This window comes from Austrofundulus limnaeus, unplaced genomic scaffold (assembly GCF_001266775.1).
Source record: "Austrofundulus limnaeus strain Quisiro unplaced genomic scaffold, Austrofundulus_limnaeus-1.0 Scaffold161, whole genome shotgun sequence".
Taxonomy (NCBI): Eukaryota; Metazoa; Chordata; class Actinopteri; order Cyprinodontiformes; family Rivulidae; genus Austrofundulus; species Austrofundulus limnaeus.
The window spans coordinates 1,008,960-1,027,692 of NW_013952563.1; the positions used below are offsets into that span (position 1 = coordinate 1,008,960).

General features: G+C 38.2%; 1 protein-coding gene across 5 annotated transcripts in view; it reads left to right on the plus strand.

The window, feature by feature from the left end:
• The window catches only part of oxr1a (oxidation resistance 1a), a 191,866-nt gene that overhangs the window by 133,290 nt on the left and 39,843 nt on the right, over positions 1-18,733 (plus strand). For 4 of the 5 annotated variants that reach the window (XM_014017107.1, XM_014017109.1, XM_014017110.1 and 1 more), the window contains 2 exons: positions 4,837-4,944; positions 7,217-7,330. In XM_014017107.1, the coding sequence (XP_013872561.1) occupies positions 4,837-4,944; positions 7,217-7,330 (222 nt within the window). The remainder of the gene's footprint in view (positions 1-4,836; positions 4,945-7,216; positions 7,331-18,733) is intronic. The other variant, XM_014017108.1, reaches the window with a different exon arrangement.

The window sequence follows — 18,733 nt, forward strand, 5'->3', positions numbered from 1 at the left end:
TTATATAATTATATAATTATTTGAAGAGTCTTTTTATTTAATCACGTAAAACATCATTTTGTATTACATTGAAGAATCCTGTTGATTCAGGATGAAATACGATACAGGATCCAACGAATCTCAGAGCTGAAGTTTGGTCGTGCCTCTCACATGGTATCTGCCACAGTGCCACGCAGTATTTACTGTTCATTTCAGATTTAAAAACAAATTACTCCTTCACAGAGAAAACAAGTAAAGAAAATGGATAGATGGATTGATGGTTGAATGGAAAATTTCTCCTCTGTTTAGAAACTGCTGATGATGTTGGTTGTATCACACCTCCCTAATCTGCTGATAGCTTTTAACGACAAAACATTTCTTACAGCTTTGTTCTTCCTTTGTTCCTGGCACTCACCTTTGAGCCTTGCTCAAATGTTCAAGCCAACAGGTCAAAAAAAATACTTTAAATATTTATTTTGTTTGAGTGAGGTTTTCGTATGTAGCTCTTGAAGTTGCGTAATATCTAGTTTGACTCCCAGTCTGTTGCTTTTTTCGGGTGCATTTTTTGTAGTCTGCAGCCTTGCGTATGCACACTTCACCTCTCCGTTTGCAAAGGATTTCTTTTAATGAATCTTAACAGATTTGTAATGTAGCTAAAGTGAGAAGTTTGACTGATGCTCCTTGAGGGAGGAAAAACTAAAGACATCAAGGACTGAAAACATTTCTGATTTCTTATGTTTTTATATGTTCTTCTTCTTTCCTAAATTGATGTTACTCCAGAGAAGCGTGTCATGTGTTACTGTCTCATGCAGTCACTCTGTATTAGGAATGTTCCAGCTTGTCGTCTTGGTTCTCTTGTTTAGCTTCCTGCTTGTGACTGGTCCGTGAGTGCGTCTCTGTGCAAGAACCGAAAAACAATCCATCGGGTCGAGAATTTAAATAAGCTGTCGTTCTTCTGTGTTTTTGTAGGACTGTTTGTGCAAGCCAAAAACTAGCTGAGGCAGTCCCATGATCGCTGCACCAAAACACACAGTCCCATTATGCTGTGCAAATAAAGCCAAGCTCTGAGTCAGCCTTGCATGCACACTTTAAGGTGTTCCATCCCCTGAGCTTACTTTCTTCGCTTACACCACGTTTCTTGCACATGCAGGCGCTTCCTGATGTGGATGTCAGCCTTATTTGGAAGGTAGAAACTCCCACTGGGCATGTTGGACGCTTAACTGTTTCAGACACATGGAGCACATTTCTGTTGTTGGGATCTTAACTGGTGGAGACAAGCAAATGCACCTGTGTCACACTGCAGGGTGCTGCAGCTGAGCCCAGGGTGAGACCACGACAGCCTGCATGATCTGCTAAACCCCAGCTAACATGAGGCCCTGCCTCCTCCTCTCCTGCTCGTTTGATGTGATTCAGGATGATGTGCCTCAAATGAAACAAACACCTCGGGCCCTGCTGAGTCGAAGTCAGCTGAGCTACAAAAATGAATAAATGGCAATTTTCTGAATTGATTAGATATTAAGCAAAAAATGGCAACAGCTGTTCATCAAATCTGTAGGCATTTTGCTTTTTCATTATTTCATAGTTCCTCGATATCAAAACTAACTCTGCCCATCGTGCTTTTTGCCTAAAATATACTTTCAGTTCTAACAAATGTATATTCTAAAACTGTGCCAATAACAAATAAAATATTTGAGTGGTTTATCCTGATTTTCTTTTAAAGGATTATTTGTAATCAACTCTAAAACGACTAATCCGTTCCTTAAATCTACTTTTGTATTTATTTTCTGTCTGTAAGTCCAAAATAGAAATGTTCCTTATTACCAGGCAGAGGCATTCGTTTCTTTGCTGATACCAGTAATAAACCCTTTTTACCACAAAATTAGCATCTACATGTTGATGCATGTAGACTTTCTGGAACAGGGTTGTTAAAATGTCAGTAGCTGTGCATTTATCCTGTGTTTGCTGTTGCCTCTACACCAGAGGTGACCAAAGTGGGGCCCGTGGGCCAAATTTGGCCTGCCAAGCCATTTGATTTGGCCCACCAGCAGTTATCCTGGTTACTAGATTGTAATCTCCTGTTTTATGTAGAAATACTATTTGCGCTTAGTCTTTTCAAACCTTGGTCCAACTATAGGTACAAGGAGCTCTAGTCAGATAAACTTAACTCATGGTGCTCACTTTATCTTTGAACTATGTTAAGAATAAACTTAAAATACAAGTAACTTCAAGAGACATTTATATTAGATTTAAGTTCATTTCTAGATTTGCGCACCTTATAAGACCCCATATACTCAAATTTTAAATTATGAAAAGTCCCATGAGCCTTTGCTGCCTGAGCAAACATTGAATTTTCTCCATGTCCATGGGCTGGAAAAAAAATGTGGGCAACTGCAATGGCTGCAGCTTAATCATAAAAAATACAACTTTCCTTGAAATATTTACATTTCGTGTATTATATTATTGCATTTGGCCCACCCCACTCAGATTGATTTTAATTTTAGCCCTTTCAGAGAAAATGTTTGGGTACCCCTGCTCTACACTCTCACAAACCTGCAGTTATATTTAAGGACAAATTTAAAAACTGTACCAATTATGGTCTTAGCACCTCCTTAAGGAATACATATCACCATCAGCCTTTTAGTCTAAGATTTAAGTCTAAGAAGCCTTTTAGTCTAAGGTCTCACGTTGAGAAATGACCAAGTTCTAGCATAATCCTAAAAAAAACTTTTGTAATTGAAATTTAGCTCATTGTTATGCAATGTTGAGAGATGTTATGTTTTGTGTAAGTCTCTCAGCTGCTGCCACCTTCAATTTTAGCTCAGTTTCAGCTAAAATGACTGTTAAAGCCACTGAACTACAGAAACCATCTTGAGAAGATCTTTGTGATTCACTCTGCTCTGTTTACATGTGGAACCCACATAACTCTTTATGTGTGCTGTAGACTCTGTTATTGGTCTGTAAGGGCTCAGAAAAATTCACAATTTACCTGAACACATATTATGCATAATGTGGAAACAGAGGACGGGAGTATTTTGTAATGAACCTTCCAACAAGTCTATTCAAGGAAAAGCAAAATGCGGACCTGACACCTAACCAAGTGCTGTAGTAACTGCATACAGCACAAAGACATAGTCACAGGGGAAAAAAAAATAATCGGCTGTCTTTGCATTTTGCTGGCCAACAATAACATGGTCACTTATCAAGCAAGCTAAATTTATAAAATGTCTTTTTTGTTATTGTTTTTTGGGAGCTCAGACTTTTTGTAAAAACCAGCGAAGTTCTGTTCAAAAAAATTACATTTAATATTATATGCTTTTATTTTCATTACTTCCTCTGAAGCCAAAAGTATGGTGCCAGGACTTAGCTTGACTAGCTACAAAAAAGGTAGACAAAGGTGTAACTTAACAGAGTTAACGGCAACGCAGAGAAAGGATCACGGATAGAGTTGAAAGACAACTCATGTTTAGCTTCAGTCGATAGGGGAACAAGGTTTGTAATTGATTTAATTATATTTGAGTTGCTTGAAATGTTTATGTTTATGTTAATAGAAAAAACATATGCATAGCTCATTACTTTGAATGTTTTTTCTCTGGATGGTGAAAACTTTGCAAGTATTATTTGTTCTTGTCTAGCTCTAACGTTGGTTGATGACATGGATGGCTTTAATAAAACATTTAACCATCAGTACTGGCCTTTTTAATATTGACTGGATGCCACATTTTTGATAAAAAGTTGTTTCTTTGTAAAATCCTATTGAAACCAGTTCATACTGAGTTGTTTAGCTGTTTCTAAGTTTGGTCTTTGTGTAAGGATTTTCTGAATAATGGATCTGAAAACATTCAGCTGATTTAGCTTTCCTTGATTTCTTTTCTTTTGTTTTTTTTTTTTTTTTGTTCAAAGGTTTGAAGATTATAAAATTTCTAAAAAAAAACATTGTCAATATGTGATCCGTCACATCAAGTTGAGAATCATGTCAAATTTCATCAAAATGACCTCGGTACATTTCCAGATTCCTGCTTTTTAAGCTACATTTTGATCCCTGGATCATCCTGATGTCATGATCAGTTCCAGAGATATGTTGTGTCTTCCTAATCAGGATAACCTATTAATATTTGGTCTATCTTCTGTTTTTTAGGTTATTCTAATGAGGAATTTTTAGTGTAATTTTAAAGAAGAAACAAACAATTTTTGAATATTTCGACGAACCATCGGGAATGAAAAATAGTTTTGCTAGCTCACAGTGAAAATAACACAATTTTAAGGCTTTTTTGCTCAATCATGTTTTTTTAGCTACTGCTTAAAATTGGGCTTCAAAGATTATTTAAGATTATATTCCAGACATTAAAAAAACCTGACTTGTAGATATGGTATTTAATCACTATATTTTAACAAAATGCAATTGTTGCAAACGTTTTAACCAAAACCCTATAGCTGCCTATTTCTCCATACTGTATACTAGTTTGTGATTTAATCCTTTGTTTGATGTGATGGGTCACAAATACAATTATTTGGCTTTGGTTTTTGGCTTTTCAACTGTTTTTCTTGTTTCTAATGATGAAAAAAAACCTCTGAAGGGGCTGATAAGATAACAGCAGACATTCGTGTCACTTCATGTTTCTGCCAGCAGCCATGACTCTCATTTTCTGGTCAACAGCTGACAACTGTAATCAGAATAACATCCCTGCAGCTCACAAGGCAAATCAAACCCTTTACTGTTCTGTATTTCCAATGTTTTCTGTGTCTTTCATCGTGTGTGTGTGTTGTACCTTAGAGTCTGTTCTGTGCAGCGTGTAGGATAAACCTCGGACAGCAGCAGCAGTGTAACTTTTGTGTCCTTTCTCTTGTTTTGTGTTCCAGGTGGAATCGCGGGACACATTAAACAGCATCGCGCTCAAGTTTGACACCACACCCAACGAGCTGGTTCAGCTGAACAAGTTGTTCTCCAGAGCAGTGGTGCCCGGCCAGGTGTGAACCACTGTGCACGCCTTCGTGATCTATCAAACTTCATCACCGCATCACTGTCCTACAGCCACTCACTAACATACTCATTCTTCATGAGGTCATCTTGGTAGTTTGCGTTCATTACAGTGTCTTTGGCTGCATAGTTATCTGTTAAAGTTTTTTATTTTGTTTTTTTTTTAAGAAACACAAGAAGCTGTACATTCCACCTACTTTTTAAAGGCAGCTGGCTGACTCACTAACTGCATCCCTGTCTTTCTTATTTGCCTGCTAATTACAGCATCCCTCGGTCCATTTGGGCTCTAATACATTCCTTAAGACCCATTTTGTTTCTAAAGAAAATACACAAATGTGTGATGCTTAAATTCATCCCGTGACGCTGTAGTTCCCACGTCAGTCTGCCAAACACTCTGCCTGCTCCCCTAGCTTTGATCTTCATCCTTTTGTTTGTCAGCAGTACTCCCAAAATTTAAATCTGTCTTTTTCTCACTTTTGGCAGACATCCATATTTTTTTCTATTTTGTCTCTGTATTTCCTGGCGTTAAAATTAAGCCTGGTGGAATGGACACGAGCCATAGCCAGTCCCCCTGGCAGTGGTCCCCTATCTCTCAGCTCTCGGCACATGAGTTTGGTATTGTGCTTACAGAATGCAGTAATGACACTTACTAACCCATCATCTCTTGTCTTTTTTCCTCTTCCACAAGTAAGACTGAATTAATCAGTAACAAATAACATTTTTTTATTTTAGACCCCAAGAAAAGCTTTGACCATATTAATATTTAAACCCATAAAATTCCCAGCTCAAGTCAGAAAATGATCAGTAAAATAGAAACTTATGTAAAATACAATGGTGAGACATATAGCCACGTCTTAAATTGAATTGAATCAGGGATCTCTTAAATTAGTTTTTTACTTGTGAGCTAAATTAGTAATAAACCTGGCAGTGCTCTTGCAAGCATCTTTTAATTATACTTATTTATATTTCATGCAGCATTTTCTTTAACAAAAAAAAACACTAGTCAGTGTCACAATAACAAGTTTTAGGAGGTTTCTGACACTGTCCAACAATCACCAACTGACTTTCACGTAAAATAACAACTTGTGCACTTGTACTAATATTTGTGCATGTTAAATTAGGCCTGCCACGATAAGCAATAAATCAATTTCATGATAAATTAAAAGGTCGTTGGTAATTTTAATTTGCCTACTTGTTTGTTTGTTTTTTAATCTCTCCCTCTTTTCTACTTCTTAGCGTAGGTAGGAGTTAACGCTGGTGTCGGGTATTTTTCAGTCACGTAGTCTCTAACCTCTGTAGCATGAGAGCCCCCTGAACAGGCATTTGGTCAGAGGAGCGTCTTCGGTTTTCTGACTTTCTTTCTGCTGGCGACGCCTCTAAACGCCCTCAAGACACCGTGCTGAAACTTGAGTTTGCCAAGAGTTTTTGTTTTGTTTTGTTTTTTTACACTATGTAAATTTCGTAAACTTGCATAAACTATGTAAACAGCATGTAGTTGATCTCAAATTATTTTATGAAGCCAGCGGTCTCCAAACAATATTATTGTTTATTGCCATAAGTTCTGAGAGTTTATCATCCAGCAAAATTTGTTATTGTGAGAGGCCTTTTTAGTCAAAAGTTTTGACTAAGGCTAGGTAAGCTAACTTTCTCAACCTTTCACTCTAAATTGAGTGTACCCTGGACGTTGTTTTGCAAAAACTGATGAAAAAGCTAAAAGTAAATTTGAGTTGATAAAGCTTTTTAGGACTTTAGGACTTTTGTTTAGTCAGTAAATGTTAGCATGTTGTTTGCTGGTAGCCAGTTAGCATTTTTGTGGCTTCATCACACAGCAGAACACTTTTTACTCTGAGTAGTTTATAAAACAAGTAAATGTCACGCTGTGTTAGGGGAATAACATTGGGATATTTTGTTGTTTTGTGACATTTAAGAAACCTTACAGTAATTTGATTTATTGTGGAAGTAATACACAGATTCATCAATAATTTATATAATAATCTACTGCAGCCCTCTAAATAAATAAATGCTATCATGAATGCAAAATCCACAAGTTTTTACACCCTGTCAGTTCTCACACTCTGTCACGTTGTCACTTTCCCTCTGTTTTTACCTGTTAATAACATGAGACCGCATGTGATTTCCTGGTTTTTGTCTTGTCACGTTTCTATGCTGTGTGTGAGAAATTTTCTGTCTCCACTTGTGTGCATGTGTGTGATGTGGTGCACGTTGGCACTGTGTAAATACAGAAATGGATTGTGTTTGCAGGTTCTGTATGTTCCTGATCCTGACTACGTCTCCAGTGTTGGAAGCTCCCCCTCCCTCAGTCCCATCAGCCCCCTGTCTCCCACGTCCTCCGAAGCTGATTTAGAAAAGGTGACGGTATGTTCATGCAAAATCGCACACACTCAGAAAAACACCACGCTATTGAAAGAATCAAGATGAGGGAGATTTAGTCATTTCAGTAACCACAGACAGAATAGATTTGCTATCATTAGTCATAAATATCTTTCTTTTAAAGGCTTTACTGTTTCTTCAAGAATTGCTTGCTGTTGAGGCAGGCAGTCACTACTGAGAGATCCACAAGTTCATTTTTCCACGTACAATCAAATGTGAGACAGTTGAGCTGCTGATTTATTTACAGTTCCTTTTTGTTTTACTCTGCAGCTACCACTCACATCTGCACAAACACCTATGACAAATACATGCATACTAACTCGTTCCTGACAATTTTTACAGTTCTGTTCACTGTTTACCTGAAGATGAACAATCATAGTGTGCCACATTGTTGAATTTAAAAATGAACCCAGGAGATTGAAAGAAAAAACCTACCATGTCGTTTTTAGACATTAGGTGTAGTGTTTGTATGGTATTACATTGCAATATATACGTATTCTAAGCAGCTTCCATTCCTCGTGTTGTACCACAAGCTTCCTTTGTTAGTTTATCCTGTTGTTGTAAATCAATAAGCTGGTTGTATCATTCTCAGCAATATGCTGTACAAATTGTGATGCCCATTTTAGGTTGTAGAGGATAGACCCAAAATGGCACATTGCAAATACCAATTGGTTTTTTGAGATCCTTGGACTGGCTCTGCTGAGGGCTTGTTGGAGCTCTGAATAAATAACAAGAAAACTTGATGATGTTGAGGAAGTAAAAGCAATAACAACTTTTGTGGTAAGAACCAGGGTCTTTAATGTTTCTAGTGGAGGGCATTTGGATGAGTTGTTTCTATCCTTCATCCAGTGACAGTTTAAGACCAGTATCCCTGATGTCTGAATTAGACTCTACAAGGTGAATGACAGTCTGTGTCAGTGGCGTGGTCTCACTCTAACCTTCAGTGAGAAAATGTCCTGAGATGGGCATGGTAAACGCATGTTGCTTTATACAACACAGGAAGTTGATGTCCATCATGGCAAATATATATATATATATATATAATCACTCTCTACACTGGCTCTATAGACAACTGTCATTGTGTGTGTTACCTCCCAGCAAACACAGACTTGTCCATCCACTGTTAAAAGATATGAGAATCTTTTGAACATTTTTATATGTGTTCAGAAAGTTCTATCATAAGATTGTGTTTGATACACGTTGACTTGTTCTGTCAAGCACAGTTGTTTTTATGTTGTGTTTTCTACAGTGAAAAACAGCAAATAGATTTAATTTTGCCACCAATTGTAGATGAAAATAAATGTTGGGTATTAGCAAGGACAAGCTTTTTCATGTACTGTTTTTGAGGAGGAAAATAACCAGTAAATATAATTTTTATATTTTTACACCAGCAATTGCTTTTCCCCTGGCTTTCAGAGATTTTTGTGGTTATAATTGTTATGAGCAAAGACTAATCTTTCTAACATCTGTTTTGATTTTAATCCTGTTAATCAATCAGCCTAATAATCAGGCTGATTGCCATTTCAGATAATCAGCATCAATCACTGATTACATACAAAGAATAAACAGGAACATAATGATGATGCATTCTCAGGCCAGGCTGTTATGAATCGAGTGATATTGATTAACTCAGAACCACTCTGGGTTAAACACAGTCTTGTTTAATACGTGTGTGTAGCTAGTTTTCAGTGTTCAGTGTGTTCGTTAAGTTTAGCAACTTGTCCATTGTCTTTTGCACAAAGGGACGCAGCACAGACAGAGTTTTTTTCCAAGTATTTTCAGCTTTTTAAGTCTGTGTCTACTGATGCCCCAACAAGTTGTAAGCAAGTTACTTTGCATTTTGCATTTAATTTTGGATTTAGCCTCATTCTAAGCAGACTGATGATTTTATTTCCAGTCCACATGGTGGGTTTTCCAGATTGTAGCAGTCCTGAGTTCTTCTGGGCGAGAGTTCAGTGCACAGGATCATAGTGAATGACATTATGAGCGTATTTTTAATTTATTCTTTGTGTAGGAAGATCTTTTTATGATGACCTTAAATCTGTTGTGAGTGCATTCTGTGTGCGTCTCAATACACAGGGTGAAGCCAGAACTTTGAATGGTTTTGAAATATTAAGTATTTTTAAATGATCTCTTCACTGAAACAGAGTTAGGAGTCGTTTAAGATACAGTGGTTTGCAAAAGTATTCATACCCCTTGAACTTTTCCATATTTTGTCACATTACAACCACAAACATAAATATATTTCACTGGAATTTAATGTGAAAGACCAACACAAAGTGGTATACAATTGTGAAGTGGAAGCAAAATTTTACATGAATCAAAACATTTTTTACAAATAAAAAACTGAAAAGTGCGACGTGCAAAAGTATTCAGCCCCCTTTTCCCTGAGTGCAACCAATTGCATTCAGAAGTTGCCTGATGACTGCTAATGACTCAAAAGGGTCCACCTGTGTGTAATCTAATCTCAGTACAAATACAGCTGCTCCGTGACGGCCTCAGATGTTGGTTAAGAGAATATTGGGGAGCAAACAGCATCATGAAGTCCAAAGAACACACCAGACAGGTTAGGAATATGGTTTTGGAGAAGTTTAAAGCAGGCTTAGGTTATAAAAAGATTTCCCAAGCTTTGAACAACTCACGGAGCACTGTTCAATCCATCATCCGGAAATGGAAAGAGTATGGCACCACAGTAAACCTGCCAAGACAAGGCCGTCCACCTAAACTTACAGGCCGAACAAGGAGATCACTGATCAGAGAGGCAGCCAAGAGGCCCATGGTGACTCTGGATGAAATGCAGAGAGCCACAGCTCAGGTGGGGGAAACTGTCCACAGGACAACAATTAGTCGTGCACTACACAAATGTGGTCTTTATGGAAGAGTGGCAAGGAGAAAGCCATTGTTAAAAGAAAACCATAAGAAGTCCCGTTTGCAGTTTGCCAGAAGCCATGTTGAGGACACAGCAAACATGTGGAAGAAGGTGCTTTGGTCAGACGAGACCAAAATTGAACTTTTTGGCCACAATGCAAAACGCTATGTGTGGCGGAGAAAGAACACTGCACATCACTCTGAAAACACCATCCCCACTGTCAAATATGGTGGTGGCAGCATCATGCTCTGGGGGTGCTTCTCTTCAGCAGGGACCGGGAAGTTGGTCAAAGTTGATGGGAAGATGGATGGAGCCAAATACAGGGCAATCTTGGAAGAAAACCTGTTGGAGTCAGCAAAAGATTTGAGACTGGGGCGGAGGTTCACCTTCCAGCAGGACAACGACCCTAAACATAAAGCCAAAGCTACAATGGAGTGGTTTAAAAAAAAGAATATTCATGTGTTAAAATGGCCCAGTCAAAGTCCAGACCTAAACCCAATTGAGAATTTGTGGCAAGATCTCAAAACTGCTGTTCACAAACGCTCTCCATCCAATCTGACTGAGCTTGAGCTGTTTTGCAAGGAGGAATGGGCAAGAATTGCAGTCACTAGATGTGCAAAGCTGGTGGAGACATACCCTAAAAGACTTGCAGCTGTAATTGCAGCAAAAGGTGGCTCCACAAAGTATTGACTCAGGGGGGCTGAATAATTTTGCACATCGCACTTTTCAGTTTTTTATTTGTAAAAAATGTTTTGATTCATGTAAAATTTTGCTTCCACTTCACAATTGTATACCACTTTGTGTTGGTCTTTCACATTAAATTCCAGTGAAATATATTTATGTTTGTGGTTGTAATGTGACAAAATATGGAAAAGTTCAAGGGGTATGAATACTTTTGCAAACCACTGTATGCTGGTAATCTTGATAATCTTGATCATCTTAAAAAAGACATTAATATTTGTAAATTTAAGCTTCAAGTTTCAGGAACTTACCATAAGAATGACTGTTTTGTTCTCATAAACCAAACTACAATCAAAGTAAGCTAAAAAGGACTAAGTATAGATCCTTGTGGAACTCCACCAATTTCTGTCTTTAATAAAACAATTCCATAGATTTTGTTTATCTTTTTAATGTAAGCCATTGTTTTTAACATAAATTTGTAATTTTATGTTAATGATACCTTTGCTGTGTCAAGGAACCTAGCTACACCAACCATCCCAAGAGTTGGAATCAGGCCAGCAGAGCCTCCTTTTGACTCCCAACAGAGAGGAGGACGTCACAGGAAAAGGAGCCACAAGAGGGACCGAGATGCAGGCCAGAGGGAAAGGAAAATCAATTATTGAGCATCAATATTTGACCAGCTTTCAGAAATGCGAATGGCAGTTTTCTTGTAAAGAAATTCATCTCTTGTAAGGGATTTTTAAAAATCTTGACGTAATTCTTCCAAACATGACACACACAAAAACAGGTCTAAGCACTTTACAAATGGAAGAATGGGCTATTATTTAAAAAATCCTTTGCAATTTCTTGATTTGAATTGACATTCTTCTTGATTAGATTCATGAGTTTGTTGACTGTTGCAACTTCTTTTTAACAAAGATGATTAAATGTAGCTCAAATTGGTGAGTCACTAGAATTAAAGAACATGCTCTATGTCATTGCCCAGATCAGCTGATCTATTTATACTGTTGTTTATTCATGCTTTATATTAACCCTCATCTATATAACATGGTATTACAGTCAGATTGATTGCATATTGTCTGCGTATGAGGTGGCTTAAGGTCTGATCCAGTCAGCCAAACGCATCCTATCCTCACAGCTCTTAAGAGCAGAGCTGTAAGCTCTCTCCCCCAGGTACTGCAGCATCTGAACGATCCAATCATTGAGCACCACAGGAAGCTCGGTAGTCCCTTAAGTAATATGTCTGTTTGTTGGTCTCCATGGAAACATGGCTCTTGTTTTGTGCTTTTGCAAGAAAATGGATGCTGCAGGTCTCCACTGCCACTGCCATCAGTCCACTTGAATTTTGACGCGCCCCGACCGCAGGCGTCTTCCCTTTGGTCTGCTGTCGTCTCGGTCGGTTAATTTCTCCACGGCCGCCAAAAAATAAAGGCCCCCGTTCATTTACCACTTATCTTTTTAGGTCATTGCTTGCGAGAACAGGAGCATGCTCTGCGTCTCTTGACGGGGGAGGATCAGAGAGAGGGCCTGTGACTGCACAGAAATTAAGCCTTTAAAAGTGATGCTGTGTCTGATATTTAGAGCAACTAATGAACAGAGCTGCTCGCTCTTCCAGACAAGCAGCCAGGCAGCAATTATTCCAGGCAGAGGAAGTGTGCTTGGAAGGCAGAATGGAGGGAAGATTACCTCGCTCAGTGTGTCAACTCTGTTCGTGTTGGTAGAGGTGGTTTGTGTAAGTGTGTGCGTGCAATAGTGTTCCTTTTTCTTTCAGCTATTAATATTTGGGGACGACTTCTTCCTTCTAGTGTGTACATGGGAATTCAAAGGAAATGGGGAAATGCAGCATCCACGCGCCATTTAACTTTTTCATTATTTATTTACTTATTTTTCAACCACAGGAAGGACCTTTTGTAAGTCGCTTTGTGTCTCGTTTCCTCCAGAATCCCCAGCATCTCTTAATTACAAGCTTATTTTGGCTTGGCACACTCGTCTTAATGAGGATATTATCAAAATGAATGGTTCCAGGAGGTGTATAGTAAAATAGCAGTGTGAATACTAAATAGCTGGTGAAACCCTAAAGAAGAGGAGTGCTCTTAAAAAGGAAGGAAGCGGTTTCACGTTCATCTCTTTAAGATTGGGATGTAAAAGTACTCAAATCCAGCACATTTTGAAAGCTTGGTAGATGTGCGAGGAACTCGGCAAATAAAGCTACAAAACAAATCCTAGTTTATCTGTGATAATTTTTATTACTTTTGTCTAAACCGATATTTTCACTAGTTTCTACGCTTCAGGCACAAATAATACCACACTGAGCCGAAAGCCACAGCTGCTAAATAAGTGGCTGTTTTTTTTTTGTAATTTGTGGAGCCAGATCAGCTCCATCCTGCTGATGTCTAAGGTGCTTTTAGATCRCTGACCTGTGACCAAAACATTAGCAGCAGATTCTTTAGGGTTTTTAATTTTCAATTGTGATAATTGCTCTGCAACMGTTTGAATTTATTCCTGCACATCTTCTGCATTGTCACCAGTTCTTACCTGGTTTCTCCTCAGACAAGTCGTTTTCTAGAGCTGTGCACACTAGGGTCTGGTCATGACTACTTTGCCAGTTTACTAAAACATAAGAATGTTTCTCCAARAATGGTACATTTCAGATTTATTCTACACTCTTGATATGCCTGTGGTTTGAAAAAAGACAGAGCAGGGTCTTAAGAAGATCTACATAAATCAAATTWACTTCAAAATAATTGCAGATGGCCTAATCCATTCCAGTTGTTACCAAGAATTTAAAAACAGTTGTCATCAATGGTGGAAAAAACAAAAACTAAATGTCTTTTTTAGCAGTGTTTATGTACTCAGTAACAGACGGGCTCTCAAGATTTAGGAACATTTATTTTGTTGGTCAAATTCTGAAAGATTTGGAAACCAGGATTCTGGATGTAAAATTAGTTTTTTTTAAATATCCAAAGTTGAATCTCAATTCCTGCCACCCTATAAAACAAAACACAAGTTTTGTTTCTTTCAGAGTAAAAATGTTTTGTGGTAAAATATGTAGAATCTTCAGCCTTTATTGCTAAGTTTGCTTGCACAGTTATTACAACAACACAATTAAACAACTTTAAAAAGAAGCATAAAAAATCTAAAAGTTGCGCTCAGGGTTRGATTTATTTTGAGCATTGTTCATTTCATCACACCCAGGTTTAAAATTACAGTGTTTGATTTCAGACCGTTTGATGGTTTAAGGTCGGCACGAGTGTTTTGTTGACTGCAGATCCCTCAAGTTTCTCTACCAGAAAATATTCCTGATGTTCTTTTTTTCTTTTTTAATCCACTGCATATCTGCTGTGAAATGGCACTCTATCAAAAGCTTTTCAGTCCACCCATTGTACACTTCTGCCCATGCTTCTGAAAGCAAATTCAATTTTATTGTTTTTTAAGGGTCTTGAAGCCAGATAAGACAACTCAGAAGTGTCGTGTCTTCGTGTTCTTGCTGTGTCTCTTGGTCTGCTGGTGTTGGCAGAAAGAAAGAATCACTCTTGGATGCCTGGATTGTTGGATTGTTGAATCATTGGCTGGTTGTYGGACTGGTTCTGTGACTGTGGAAGCACAAAAGCATGGACAAGTAACTGGCTGACTTAGGCTGACCGTCTTTCTGTCAGTGGATTGTTTGGCAGCTACCCCTCTCTGGCACGGTTGCTCTCTGGTCATCTTTGTGGGGGCTTGAGTCTTTTATGCTTTCAGAACCTTCCCTGTACTCGTGCAGACATGCACCTTCACACACGTGTGCTCAYCTTAGTGGAACAGCTATTGTGGCCTTATCTGACTCTTCCTGTTTTAGCTCTGCTTCTGCCTYCCTTACTCATTCCTCTCTTGCTTTCTACTGGGACCTGATTTAAAATAGTTCTTTTAATGACAAACTATACCTGAAAATCCAATGCTACATTCTGAGATCAGCATCAATTCTGTTTTGTTATGGATGTTGGGAATAAAATAACACTAACACTGATAGCAGATCCTCAGTAACGGCTTGTCAGGGCTGCAGCCTGACAGTGATTTTAGGTGAGACAAACAACAGTACAGATTGTACTTGATAACGTCTCAGCTGTCTGAATCATCACTGTGGGCTTGTTTTACTTGCAAAAAGCCTTCATGCCCACTGGATGGAGCTGTGGGTTGATTTTCCCTTCCACCCTGTGTGGCAGTCAAGGTCAAAGCAGAGTGTCATCTGCAGACCTAATGAAATCTTTATTGTTACAATGAAATGCTGTTAACAAAACTGTGTATTTTTTAGGAAATCATAACCATCCAGCTGTTTCTCTTCTGTTGATTGCATTAATGCCACAGTTTACGAAAGCCTTATAGTCTTTTCCTCTTTCATTTTTTACTGTGGATAAAGAAAGAAATATTGGTTTCACACTAGAATAATATTGATTTACTGATTTTGGMCCTACCACGACTGCTATTCATCAGTGTTAAGCCCATCTCCTGTCCCCCACAATCCTGTCAGAACAAGAAAAAAATAATCGGCAAGACCAGTGGCACAAACAGATGGATGTCACAGAGGTTTTAAATTATACCAAGTTCCTGAAGAGTTTTAGAAATTATGGAAAAGTCTGAAACTTGGCATCAGTATTTTCCAGGTAGGTATGAGGGTGCATTAGCTCCTCTGGCACARAYRGCTTACACATCTGGAAAAGTATCAATAATACAGAAAAATATATAAAGGTTTAAGAACATCTGCTCCTACATCAGACCACAGTGGGACAACATTCCCTCTAAAACCTCCAACAATTGGTTTCCTCGGTTCCTGGATGTTTCACTGTGTATAAAATATGGATTCATGAGACCAGCAAATCATTGCAATCTGTTTTTATTTACATTTTACMTGTCTCAGCTTTTTTAGAATTAGGGTTGTACATTTGTATGCCTCTGTGTTAGGGCTGGGCAAAATCCTATCTTGTGCAATAAACCATCAGTAAACCTATCAACAATTATTATTTTCCACTTTRGAATTTGTATTTTTGTGAATGGCACACTATCACCATCATGGCATGTGAGCCCAGTGGTGGAAGGCAGTGTGGAGCAACCTACGCTAACCCTAATATGAACTTGTTTGTTTAAACAAGTTTGAGGTGTTTACCTTAAACACTGGCATAAATGGGAGTACGATTAAAGGCAGAAAATGCAAACCGAGGCCACAACGTTGGCTACATGCAAGKGAAATTATCTATAAATGCCACAATTAATCGTGATACATTTTTAAGTCAGTATTGCCCAACACTTCTCTGAGTTCAGTTTATAGATGTTTGRGAAGTAAAACAGACTTTTCTAAACATTTAGTTATGCTGGTAAATGAGAAAATCATATTTCCACTCTGCCATGTTCTCAGGCGGTTTTCAGTATTTTCTGTTTAACCATCCTCTAAAAAAAAAAAACCTTACAATTTGGAATGTGGATGATGTCAACCCTCTTTACTTTGGGAACACACAATTTGCCTAATTGGTGCTTTCTTTCTTTCCGTTAGACAGGATAATTAAAGCTTTTAAAGATGGAAGGTGTTCTTGTATTTGGTATGTTATTAATATAAGTGAATTACAATGGATACAATACTTTTCATTGTCTGTAGATGTTAATACGTCTATTAACATTCTCCATAGGAGTTTAACTTTCTCATACTGCCCTAAAGGTTTGTAATTTTTGTTAAAGTTCAGTGTTCCTTTATGTCTAGACAGATTTTAATTCCAAAGTATGTCTTACCTTCAGGAACCCAAGATTTACACAGTTGTAGGTGGCATCATGCAGATAATTGCATATCCTCTGACTTGCTCGTTAATTACAATCTTCTGTGTATGTGGCATTATACACTCACAGTATTCAGACTGTCATCACACTTTTCAATGAACAGACTCATCAGAACCTTTTTTAAAAATTGTGATCAAATTAAATTTCTATCCTCMTGACACGTTTTAGTTTGCCCATTCTTCTCTTGCTGTCTTCCTGCCTTTTCTGTTCTGCTTGTCTAGACAAAGCTTAGCATGTGGGATATAATAATGAGGCAGGTGAGTTCAGTATTATCCCTCTCAGCTCTGCACTCTGTCAGTAGCTTAGAAAATATTGAATGCCTTACAGGCCAGTGTGGGACAAACTAATCAAAATTAGAGGATGAAAACGGAAAAGTAATATCYACCTCTATGCGAAAAATTTTTGGCACGGAAGTGCCTGAAGCTGTATGGATTCATCAGCTGCACTTTMTTTCCTTTTTATGCTGGTTAGCAACCTTTACAAAGCTTCCACATTACATCATTAATTCTTAATCAGGATACTTGTTCCTGGAAGTGTTCTTGGGAAGAGTAGCTCAGTAAATCAAATTATAGGGACAACACTTACATATTTYCTTGAGCCGGTTGTAACACTAACTKGTTCAYCTGACAGGATCTAAACTGCAGTCAGCTGCTGGGCTCTGAAGTAAAATTTACAAAAAGGTGCTGATGAATAAGTTTAAAAAAGRCTTCAACTTTCCCGATAAGAACTTTCCTGACAGAATTTCAGCCGTTGCGGTGTGTGCAAAGATTGCATTGCTCCGTCAACCATCTTGGTTTAAGTTGATGGCAAAAGTTARTCAGTTGCAGGTGTACAGTCTCTGCTTACTTTCTGAGAGTTTAACATTTGTTCAGTGATTGGTACAGTATTTTTCTAATGTTACACACAGACACACACAGGTATAGGCACAAACTACATTGCTGCTTTGCATTCATGCTTTTGGTTAAAATAGTCCTAATTTGAACCTTAGCTTAAAATCATAAAAAAATGACTCCAAACTTGGCGAACAGTTACTTGGAGACAGAGACACTACATCACACTGGAAAGCTTTTGAATCACTGTCCTAAACTACCAAGGTGAAAACTGGGCATGGGCTGGTATGAAAGTCTGATGGTATGATAACCCTTAGACAAAAAATATCACGTATTGTGATAACAGCTCCAAAAGATTTTATTTAGACATTGGTATTTAAAAATAAACAAAATAATAATAACTTTTCTATTGTCATAATCAACTTTATCTTTGGAAGCTGTTTTTAAGATCACAGGTGTAATGCTGAAATTTTATTCCCATTTAACGTACACATTCATACTTAAATACTGCTATACATGCTTTTAGGTAGGACTTTTGAACAGGGTACCTGCACTGCCCCCCCCCCCCCCCCAGCAGGTGTGTGCTCGCGCTCGGGGGTGGGGGGCTGGGCGCGCCGGGTTTCTAGAGAAGAACCAGGAAATTTCCTTCTGCTGTGCATGTCCCCTCGTTCTCTTCACGTTTTCTTCGGTGAAAAATGATTTTCTTGGATTTCTATGTCCTTTTTTCTAGKTAWCGTTCTGATAAAATCACTTATCCTCCTGCTTYGTTCTCACGSTGTGTCGTYGTATGTTGGAGAAAAAAAAAGACGGAGTTGCGCAGCCTCGCATCTATATTGGCGGACCAGGGCGTCATCATGCAGCCACAGGGCGCCATAAGTCGGTCCAGGGTGTTAAAAAGACGCCCCGACGCCCTTTTAGCTAATTGCCTGCTGCTATACGAATAAAGTTTACATCTRATAGGAAAACTGCTTTTYTACTGCATYATTAACTAATACAAATCAGGGTGTAMTGCGCAACAAGTCATCTTTTTATTGACAAAATGTATCACGTTGGGAGTTTTTGCTTTAGTTTGTGAAGGGGTGTTTGACGTAAAGAAGATTTTATACTGTATATACAGCGGGAAAAATAAGTATTGAACACATCACCATTTTTCTCAGTAAATATATTACTAGAGGTGCTAATGACATGAAATTTTCACCAGATGTCGGT